Source organism: Gordionus sp. m RMFG-2023, chromosome 4, assembly GCF_954871325.1.
Source record: "Gordionus sp. m RMFG-2023 chromosome 4, tfGorSpeb1-WG-v2, whole genome shotgun sequence".
NCBI classification, from domain to species: Eukaryota; Metazoa; Nematomorpha; class Gordioida; order Chordodea; family Parachordodidae; genus Gordionus; species Gordionus sp. m RMFG-2023.
This window is the reverse complement of record NC_088778.1, coordinates 8842822-8854740: the sequence shown is the minus strand read 5'-3', so window position 1 is coordinate 8854740 and position 11919 is coordinate 8842822. Positions and strand designations below refer to the sequence as shown.

Genomic DNA, 11919 nt, shown 5'->3' with positions numbered 1-11919 from the left:
TATTAGGGAGATATGTTTGTTATTATTAATCTTATTAATTAATTAAATGTTTTTATGGTTATGTTTTGACTATATGGGTGAATATTTTATATGAATAAGGTTGTATTTTATAATAAGACTTTACATCGCTATTTAAGGAACAAATTACATAGATGAAAAATAATTTTAATAAACTATATTAAACTCATTTGAGAATATATGTTAGCTATTAGTATATTCTTTTTAGAATACAATTACTTTAAACCATTGTTATTTTGAAGAAACGGTCAACATATAATATTTACATACTACCCATGAGAAACGTTATGTAATCAATATTCGGGGAAAAAGGTTCGGGAATATTGTCAAAACAGCTGTTATTACAATGAAACCTTATAAAAATCAGATCATATAATGGATGGTTCAACCCACGTTACACAAGGTCAGTTCAACATTTTTAAAATCTATAAAATACAATTATAATGTATATTTATTTTGATGATTTATTATTATGCTATATTGTAGTCATTACCAATCCAAAGAATGAGAATTTTCCAACCCCACTGGACAATTACCTTATCATTTTAAGCTAATAAAATCCCCCCATTTCCCTCAAGATGTATAAAATATATCACTATAAATTTGTAAGAAAAATAAGAAAAAGTTAATAATTTTTCAAAATAACTACTCTAATTCTAAATTATTATAAAAAAGCTTATTTATAAGGAGAGTGAAATCCCAAAATTAGTTTTATAAAAATATTACAAACCTTAAAACCTTCAATAAAAATTTATGGTAAAAACCTGTATAATAGTACTCCCTTCCCCCCCCCTTATCTGAAAATCTTGGATATGCCTATATGCTATATACTCGGAAATTTCTTATTAATTATAAAAATTTGCTATGATATATAATAAATCATAAAGAGTTGAAAGTATTGAAGAGAACTTAATGTTTTTAGTATCTTTTAATATTTTTGTCTGAAAAATTTATTACATAGTGAATTTATTTTTTTTGATTAATTAATTTATCAATGTGAAAGTAGGAGTTGTATAAATTGTATATAAAACTTTTTTAAGTGAAAAATTTGTTATAAACTATGAATCAATCTAAAAAGGGAATGGTATAGTATTGCTGAATCTGAAATTATCTATTGTATAAATTTGAAAATAAGTAATGTGTCATTGAAATTAGGAAGAGGGTGGTTTAAAGGGCTTGTTTTATTGAGAATTGACTTTGGGGATAGGAGTATAGAAGGCTGAGTTAATTAAGCCAGAGTAAAAAAATTATTATAAATTTTAATTTGACAATAATTGAGGTGAACATTGTATATTTATAAATATATAAGTTTACATGAATAGAAAGGCAACACTCTTATTACTCTTAAATATGTTGAACATACAATGAAGACACTAAGTTGAATTATTAGAGAAGATTAATAAAAATAAAATAGGTTTATTTTATTGACACCTTTTTCTGGGAGGGAGGTGGGGTTATCATTTTATTTATAGCATGGGGTTGGAAAATTTAAATATAAATTATATTTAAAATACACTATAACTGCCAATGTTAATGACAAATGAACTCTGTATATCAATATATGAAATAATTGCATATACATTATGAATTTAATTTTATGAATAAAGTCGAGTTTGGATAAAAATTTTTTAATACTTTAAATTTTTTTAAATTCAATATCAAAACAATAAAATTATTTAAATATCTTTGACCTTATCAAAAATGTCAAGACAATTTCAGAAAATTATAATAATAAATTTCTTTTTATAAAATTATAAATATGTTAATATAATAAAATCTGCCTAATATTATTTGAGTAATAAAGTTTTTAATTTAGTTTAAAAAAAGATTATTTCCCTATGAAAAATTTATCCCATTTTTATGAAATATTTGTATCAATAAACGAATGCATTGTTTAGAGAGAATGAAATTTAAAAATTATTTATTATTATTAGTAGTTGTTTTAAATTATATTGTTATCTTCTAGTCAACAATTATTTTTAAATGGAGATGTTCTGGGAGTTAAGAAAAAATGCATAATATTTGGTTTGGTCACATGACTCAGAGTTAGTATTAATGCAACTCGTCAATACCATGTGTTAAATCATACAACAACAAAATTGTATAACCTTTCTGCCATTTATGAGAATTTCACTCTATCTCTGAGGCATAATTAAAATGATATCTTAGAGTTTGCATACTACCTGAAGCAAAATTCTAGAGTTTGCCGAGATGAGATTATTATTAAAAAGTAATTAATTACTAATTGATTTATTTATTGGAATTGTGTATTCTTGATTATTCTGCTCAGATGCTACAATGGAGTGACTAGACTATGCACTAAAAATAAAGGACACAGCCTTCACATTTATAAAATAGCTTCAACCCGCAAAATCATCATATATTTTTCGGAAGTTGAATATTATATTAGACTATGATATCTTTTTTGGATATATATAGTATATCACAGATTTTATAAAATATTAATTCATTAATTTAAAAAAATTTCTTATTAGGGAAGTTGAAAATTTAAACCCTACCATAGCAAATTTTAATGATTTATTCTTTTTTAGATTTTGATTCTGCTGTCATATTAATAACAATCGAATTTCCTTTTATTTAGATTCCTTTTTATAAAATCCATTCATTCTGGCACCATCTTAAGCTCTTTAATAGCGTCTTATCATTCACCAAATTCTGCCTTTACCAATATAAAATTCGCTTTCCTTCCATCACTAAGACGTCTACACCCTCCCCCCCCCCTATATATTATGATTTTCTTGCCAACATAATAATATATTAATAAGTATAAGTAAAAAATAATAATTTAAAGCAAATATTAAAATACAATTTACATACATAAACTTTTTAGACATGTTCAAATAATTTTGAAACGTGATGAGCAGAGCCCCTCTTACATAATATACTCATCGGGGGTAGGAGCAATTTACCTTATATCTCTTTCAAGGCATAGGAGTAAAATATTTTTTGTGATAGGAAGTACAACTTTATCATTTCCATCAATTTTTCTTAAATTCTCTATTCGCAACTCCCTACCTTTATGGGAGACATTGTTATCAGCATTCTATTTTCATTGCTCATGTCCTAAATTATACCAATCCAATTTATTTCAACATTCCGAATGACCAACAGATCTTCTTCTTCCATTTGTTTTAAACATTAAAACCAAACCTTTTTATTAAACTTTTTTCTCCCAGTCCTAATTATCGGTTATGATACCCGATGTCCAACTTTATTAAATTTTATGCGTTATTATAAAAATATTAGAAAGTAATCATTGTTCCACGGGTAGCTCAGAATTTAGGTAAAATCTCACCATTCTGATTTGAAGTCAAGTGGGAAAGTTTTTTCTCCAAAAACCCATATCCACGAATATGCTAGAGAATTGGGGAGGGTATAGTGATACGGGTTTATATTTATTAAAATGGGTGTTGTTCTATTTAATAAAATTAGGTTGTTGTTTATCAAATTGCTGTACTATGCCCGTTATAAATATTCCCCATTGGCCTATTCAAAAACGAATACGAATCGAATAATGCATTATTCGATAATTTACTATTTGTATCCGATTCATATTATAAAATAATTCATGCGAAAAATGCATTGATAAATTTTTTTTATTGCACATCTAATTTTAAACAGGAAAAATGTTAATAATAATCTGATGTTAAAGAACATGAGATAAAGTTATTAACTAAATTAATAATGCAGATTAATTTAATCTACCAAGCCAATTTTTAATGGCAAAGGGTTTTTTCTTAAGACATGCGATTTTTTGACAACAAATTAGATTCATTTAAGAAAAGTCTTTCACAAGCAGTTGATGTGTACCTTGATAATAACATAATCTGTCATATTGATAGGTTATCAATAGAAATGACAAATGATTAAACTTAAAAAAACATGTTAATAAATAATTCGATTCGAATACAACAAATTATTTATTTATCGAATATCCAAATTATTTGAATAATTAAATAGGCCTATTACTTCCCTAAATATTACCATATCTTACCTACCATCTAAAAGTATATTCTTATAAAAATAATTTCATTTTAAATTATCTTTAAAGTTTTTTTAAAATATTTTTACAGATGCTTGTTCTGATATAAAATAATTAAATGTTGTGAAACGATTTTTTTTCATCAATTTTAATTTTACCAACCAAATTCTTATATAAATATGAATCTTTCCTTGTGTAATTAAATTACGTGATTTATTTAGCAAACAAAAACATACTAGTTAATTAAAATATTTTACATAAAGGTAAAGTTAAAAAATTTTGGCTAAATTTTTTAAAAAAAATTATTTTTAAAATTAAATCTAAATTTAAAATGCAAGTAATTTTATATATATAAAACTATATATATTTTTTTTTATTTGTATGAAATATCATCTCTCAATAAAATGATTCTAGTGGGACCTCGGTCCGGGTTTCGCACTGGAAAAGCCATGAAACAATTTAGCTTGGACTTGCTAATTCTTTTGTGCAGTAAGCTTTTAAACTATTTTTTAAATATATATTTAGATTGAATAATTTCTTCTATTCCTATTTAAATGATAATTGAGGTGAACGGGGAAAAAATGAGAGAGAAATAGCACAAATTATATATTTTTTTTTTACTAAAAATTTAAGATTTCACTGGAAAAATATTAAATTACTCAAGGTCTAACTCACAGATCTTATCAGATAATATCAGATAATCTAATTATAATATATACTTACAAATTATAATTTTATATTGTTACTATTATCCCCCCCCCTCACTTCCTCTACAAAAAAAATTGAAAATAAATAATCAGAAGTTATCATTATCATTTTGAGGTATACTACTAAAAATATTAGCGGATATTTAAGATTATAGATTTACATTTAACTCTGGCGGGCAGCCAGCATCTTTAAACGTAAAGTCCAATTTGTGTTGGCATAGAATAACATATTTTGCTAGCTGGTAAAATATAAACGGAATAAGTTATCATAATTACCTTACACACTTTATAATACTGCAGAATCGTGCTTGGCCTTATAAAGCCTCATCATATGAGTGAGTGAAAAATGCATAAAAAAGATTCATAATTAGGATAACGTCTAAAATTATTTGATTTGGGCTGGACAAAAAAAATTAAAAGATTCTGCTTGCAAAAAAGTGGGCAAAAAAGAAAATTCCAAGCCGGCTCGAAAATTTTGCCATTGTAGACTTGTAATATGGACCCTAGGCGGGTTCAGACTCCTTTCAGAAAAAAATACCGATTAAGTTCTCGTTAGCAAAATTTTCCGCTAAATATAGCGCAAAATTTATGAACCATAAATATCGGGATCATTTATAATTTTATTTATATTTTTACAAAAAAACAATTAATTTAAGTGATCACTGTACCCATCACACTTTTCAAGATTGGTAAGCCCACTAACCGCGGATTTTTTTGCGACGACCAGACCCTTGATTACCCGTACCAAGAATCCACTATAAGCACCGCTGTTATGGTCATTTACACCTTATTAATTCCCATTATCTCGGTTAAATATTTGATAGTCTCTTTTTTTTGTTGGGCTCAAGTATCACATGGCCCTCGACCAAAATCAATTTTCAAAAACCACAAAATATTGACTTATTTTTAATATTAAAAAATAAGAGTTTTTGTTTCTCTTAATATAATATAACTTTTGATTTAACAATATTTATTAAGTAGATAGAAATCTTTGCGTCGATGATTATCGGCAAGCCCCTAATTTAAAATATAATCAAAAAAATTACATAGCTTTACGCGATAATTTCGTTCCCGTTGAAGGAATCGATGTCATGTAACATTGTTTTAATAGTGTTAATAAATATAATATAAATTTGCTATAAACTGTTTCTATGGGAACACATTTTATCTGAAAATGAGAATGATTGCATTTTTATAATATATATTAAATTGCTAATCAAAAAAAATATTACCTAATAAGGAAAATAGTTTATAAAATCAGATTGAATATCAATGGATTGAATGAAACGACAAAAAAAATCCATTGTAACAAAAATAACAGTTGTAAACGTTTAAAAAAGTGTTTTTTTTTTGTTTATAGAAATATTAAAATATATTCCTATTAATAATAATTTTGTAAAGTTTAAAAAAAATTAACTTTTAAAAAAGTTGCCCATTAAAATTCCAAAACTTAAGCGCCTACTCTGTTATTGTCGCTAAATGCATTATCATGATTTTTTCCTTGGTTTCGTAATTTTTGTTCAATCCTCAAAGGAAATATCTTTAGCTAACCTTATTATTGCTATTTCCACCTTTCATAACAAAGAATGTTTAACAAAATGTATTATAAATAGTTTAATATATTCTTTATTAACCCAATCATAGCGCGTTGGTTAATAAAATGGTACCCCATCTATATTTTGAAATCATCATGTGAAAATAATGATTATTGTTATTATAATACTGAGCCTCCCTAAATCTAATACTAATCATTAAAAATATTTTCGGGTCGATGGAGGCTATTATAAATTAACGGCACAACAGTTCACATTTTTTTTAACGGCCGGCGGTCTTAGTTTATAATCAAAGAATTTATTTAAATAAATCCTTTGTTTTATTTTGTTTTCCTTTTACGTTTATTTAAACTATAGTTTTTTATAATTAAAAATTATTTTTTTTAGATCCCTTTATACGAAGCTCTCGGTTATCATCGCAACATTGTAACTCACACTAAAACATTGGAAAATAAGCACAAATATAAGATGAATTTCTTGTTCAACGTTTATCACAACATATGGCTATTTATTTTCGGTTACGCCCTCACCCAGACTACCATTGGTACATACAATTAATTGCCTTGCAAATCGCACTTTTTATCTTCAAATTTTTTATTTGTAAATAATCTAAAGAAATTATAGTCATATAAATCGTAAGTTGCCATTTGGATTAATTTGGGTTTTAGAAGCCTAATTATACACGGTTGTGCCATTAAGGATGAGAAAATGGGCTCAGAATTAATGAAAGTAAAAAAACTAAACCCCGTTCCTAGGTCCGCTAGTTTTTGACCGGACTTCTACTCAATAGCGGACCAATTAATCAAAAGCTCGATATAACCTTATAAAATTATTTTTATAATTTTTTTATCTTAAAATAAATAAGATATTGCTAAATATTCGATCGGTCGCCTTAGGCCTCATTTCTTCGATCTATGCAAGCCTAATTTTTATCAAAAGTGCAATCCTCATATTTTTATCAGAAATTACACGTGTACCAGTGGGACTTCGTTTCGTATACGAGAAGTCAAGTATATAAAACAAATCTTATTTTGACTGATTAAATTTCTATAATGATAGTCGTTGCTAGCTTTTTCAACCTGATAAGGCTTATTTTTTATCCTTTTTTTTCTACAAAATTAGCAAAAAGAACATGAAAATATTTTTCATAATCAAAAAAGTTCAGTAGGCTTTGACCCTCTTCACTTCCCCCCCCCCCACTACTCTGTATTAGTGATCTGCATCGGGCCTAAAGCCCGAACCGGCCCGAAATTTTTTTAAAAAGTTTTGCCGGCCCGAACACGAAATTATTTTTAAAAAAATTTACCGACCTGGCCCGGCCCGAATTTATTTAAATATAGAAACTAATTTTTATAATTATTCAAAATAAAAGACATATGTTATATGTCGTTTAGTTTCAATAAATAAAATCAAATATTTTTATTTTACATAAAAAATTCAATATAAATATTTAAAAAAAAATTCCAAGGTCCGACCAGACCCAGCCCAAATTTTCTTTTAAAATATTACGCCCGGCCCGAACCTAATTATTTTAAATAAAATTAGGCCCAAAGCCCGTTTGGGCCGGGTCTAACTTTGCAGATCTCTAGTTGGAATAATTCATATAAAGATATGGAGTGAAGAGATGGTCACATTGGAGGAATTTCACGATAGCATATAAATAAGATATTATCTATATTAATTTGATTATCTCGTTAATTATTAAAAACGTAATTAAATAATTAATTTTTTTGTTCTATGAATTTTTTATTTGGCAATAAATATAAAATATACCATATATAAATTATTATTTTTACACAGCGACTTTTTTTTCTTGCTGAAATCATAAAAAAAGATAAATATTTTAATGTTAGTTATTTTTTTATATATTTCTAAATTATATGAATTTTCTTATTTCTAAAATTTTTCCTAAAAATAACTTTTCAAAATAGTTTAGAGAAATTGATTTATTTATTCCTTTTCAAGGTAATTCTTTTTAACGCTCTATCACTATATTATAGATAATAACGGAATGGTTAATGAACTTTCTATAATTATGCTATTTAACTTGTATGAAGTATTTTTATGTAAGGAAAAGTAAAAATATCTATAAGTTTTATATAAGGTATAAGCAGAGCTGAGTATAATTGTATCTAATTCACATTTTTTTTGTATCTTGTATATTATATCTTTTTAATATTTTTATAAGATACTTATATCTGATTCTAAGATACTTTATATTTAAAAGGATTATATAACTTTACCATTTTTTAAAAAAAGAAAGAGTACAGATGCAGATATCTTTTTATATTTTTATTTAAAAAATTTAATATTCGCTTTTAACATTTTGTTCCCGCGTATTCTTACATCGATTTTTTTGTTTTTCTTTCTTTCTCATCTTTATATTTTGAATTAATATATTTATTTTTCATTATTATTTTATATTTTGTTTTATGCAAATTAGACAATTCAATTTTATGAATTCTTGTCCATATTTATTTATATTAATCATTATTAAAATAATCATCTTATTTTATAGGGTAAAATATATTTATATTTCACCGTCCAATTTGGAATGCTCTTGGACACAGTATACTTGATATAAAATATAGTGATATAAAATATAGTAATATATACATAATTTCTATTTATTGATTGTATTTGTTTAAACATAAAATAACAATGATATCATTTTTGTTTAATTATATTTATATTTTTTATTATGGTCGACAAATATCATGTGTTTGTATCTTAGAATTTAAAAAAAGTTCTAGACGATTTGAAAAATTTAGGGACAGTTCCTTTTGAGCTATAAACTTGCATTAAGGATACATTTTTTTTTATAAAGAAGAACCTGTATCTAAATTTTATTTTTTTATTACAGGCTCATGACAATTTATAAAAAATTATTTTACTGACCGGGCCAAAAAACCTTTTCAAAAATTTCCAAGGACAAGGATAATAATGGCGATTTAAAATATTCGGCCTGGCCCAGGTATGTTTAAAAAAGATACGGGCCTGGCTTGGAGCCGGGCTGGCTTGTCTCTGATAAATATCTAGTATTTCCTCCTTTAACAAAATTCTTATTAAGTAAATAAGGACGCGAGTAAAGAAGGGTTTAGATTACTTTTAATACCTCCAACCCAACGCAGTGTTAGGAAAAGGAGAGCTGTATTGACCTGAATATGAATGATTAATGCTTTAATTTATTTCTGCACAGAAAATAATAGCGCTGGTTTTTTTTTAAAAAAAATTATTGATTTTTTGTCAAATAAAATGATATGATTTTTACACCAACGAAAATATTAATAAAAAATCGATATATCAGTAGAGAATCTAAATATATGTAGAAAATAAGTTGAATTTTTGTCCAGTTTCATTAAACAAAAATATCTATAGTGACCATAACACTTACAGCTCACATCAATCCTATATTTAATTTACTTGAAACGGATGTAGCAACCTTTTCTGAATGATTGTTATATTTTATCTTCTTTCAATAAATTCTTTAATCTTTTCGCTAAAAGACTTTCGTTTGTGTCGGGTCACGCCGCTCTAGCTTGTTATTCCTTCGTGTTCTTAGCCTATTTCCTGCAAGTTCACGAGGCCACCAGGAGGTATACCATAACAAAAGCTATCTTGCAGGCTGTCTATTTTTGGATAGCGCTTTATACCTCTTATACAAGGGTATCGGACTTCAAGCATCACTGGAGTGACGTTTTCGCTGGCGCCCTTTTTGGATCCCTTACAGCCATTTTAATAGTATATGATGCAAAGAGTTCGATCCCGAATTCGTTTTTAGAAATTTACAATAGTCTGGTTGGACATTTTTGAAACAGACCAAACAGGGAACTGATTTATCTATAACTTATCGAATTCGTGGGATCGGATTCCTTTTTAAAAAATCAGTTTTTAATGAGTGTTACAAAATTTCCACTAGAACTCAAATTCGGGTTCGAACCTCAAATTTGGTGATCCTTTAAAAAAATTTATTCTCTACCTACGAATTCAGTGTCTTGGATCTTAATAAGATCAGATATTTAGAAATTATTGTGGGTTGATATAAGATCATCCTAGATTCTAGTTGGTAAATAGTTTTAATTGGAATCCAAATTATCAATAAAACATGTTATTTAATACTTTTATATAGATAATTGTAATATAATTACATTACTTTATTTTCCTTAAATAGATGAGATACATCTATACAGATAAATACAATACGAGATGTCGACGGCTAAGTGATGCATGTCAACGTGATATGGATAACAGGGAATTTACCAAAATGGACACTGTTTAATTTAAGTTATATTCCAGGAAAAAAAATGTTGCAATATTTTCACTCCTTATGAAGAATTATATTTTAATACAAGTATCACCCTCATAAATAAAGCTTTTACGATATCATACAATCAACATCTCCTAATTATAAAATTATACTAGAACGATTATTATGTTTATAAGTATTTTAGTAAGTGTTAACATCAGAACTTATGACTTAATCTAGAATATTTTTTTTTTAAATTTATTTATTTTTATATTGATTAAAAAATTCTTAATAGGACCTAACCTTAATGCTTATGTAAATATTTTAATTAAACAATGATTGTGACCTTTATCTTGCTTATAATAATTACTTTAATCGCTCTATAGATCTGTGTAAAGCTTTGGTCCACTTCTTTAAATGCGTTTAAAAAGGCTTTCGATATTTAAAGATAAAGATAAAATTCGCACCGTTTTTCCTGATAAGAAGTGGACCAATACATTTTTTTAGGTTAAATTTTTTTAAAACTTTTTTTTTATACATAGTCAACCAATCATTAGGTAACATTATGATTCATATGTATTAAATTTTGTAAGAAAATAATAATAATATACGATATAAGCATTAATTTTTAAATTATCGATGTAATTTTTAATATAAAATATCTGTTTTTGAATTTTTATTATATATTTTTATAATTATATCAAAAATCAACATCTTTTTATAGCTCTGATTTTACGAATCATTTCGAATAATATTCGTATCAATATAATCCATAATTGATCCTGTCATACGAATATTAATTTGAAAGAATTATATTTGAATAATTTTTGCTTTGCTGCTATAATGCTAAATTTGGATTGCCAAAGGTCTTATTAGAATTTTAAGCTTAAAAAGAACATCCGTTATAAAAATGTCCATAAATTTATTTACCCAAGAACGACCTTATGATATCATAAATATAACCCATTATTATCATAAAATTCGGTCATGTCGTCATTAGAGTATTTTAATGTTTAATATCCATTTTATTTTTACAAAATACACATTTTTTTCGATAAATCAAATCCTTCTTATTCTTCCATAATATAAATCTGTTAAAATATAATTTAAGAATTCTTTATTTGAATTTTAATAATGTGATCTCCTATCTGAAAGGCGAGAAATATATTTTTTTTAAATGCTCCTCTGAAAAATTATTAAAAATTAAATGTAGAACAATAAAATACTAAGCAGACAATATATTAATATAATTTATACGTGGCTAGAAACAACTTATTTAAAAAAGGATACTCACGTTATGCCAGTTTAAAAATTTTTTAAAGATATAATTGGTAAAAAAAACTATATTAATTGGAATAATATTTTTCGCCAACCATTCTTAAATCTTTTAAC

At 26.0% G+C, this 11919-nt stretch overlaps 1 protein-coding gene across 1 annotated transcript; it reads left to right on the top strand.

Moving 5' to 3' along the window:
• Positions 1-300: 300 nt before the first annotated feature.
• LOC135928031 (putative phosphatidate phosphatase) lies at positions 301-11161 on the top strand. Its single transcript, XM_065464353.1, has 7 exons — positions 301-421; positions 4436-4510; positions 5385-5536; positions 6669-6825; positions 7147-7291; positions 9788-10022; positions 10453-11161. Exons 1-7 carry the CDS (start codon positions 394-396, stop codon positions 10558-10560), a joined length of 900 nt encoding a protein of 299 aa, XP_065320425.1. The 5' UTR covers positions 301-393; the 3' UTR covers positions 10561-11161.
• The last annotated feature ends 758 nt before the right edge of the window (positions 11162-11919 follow it).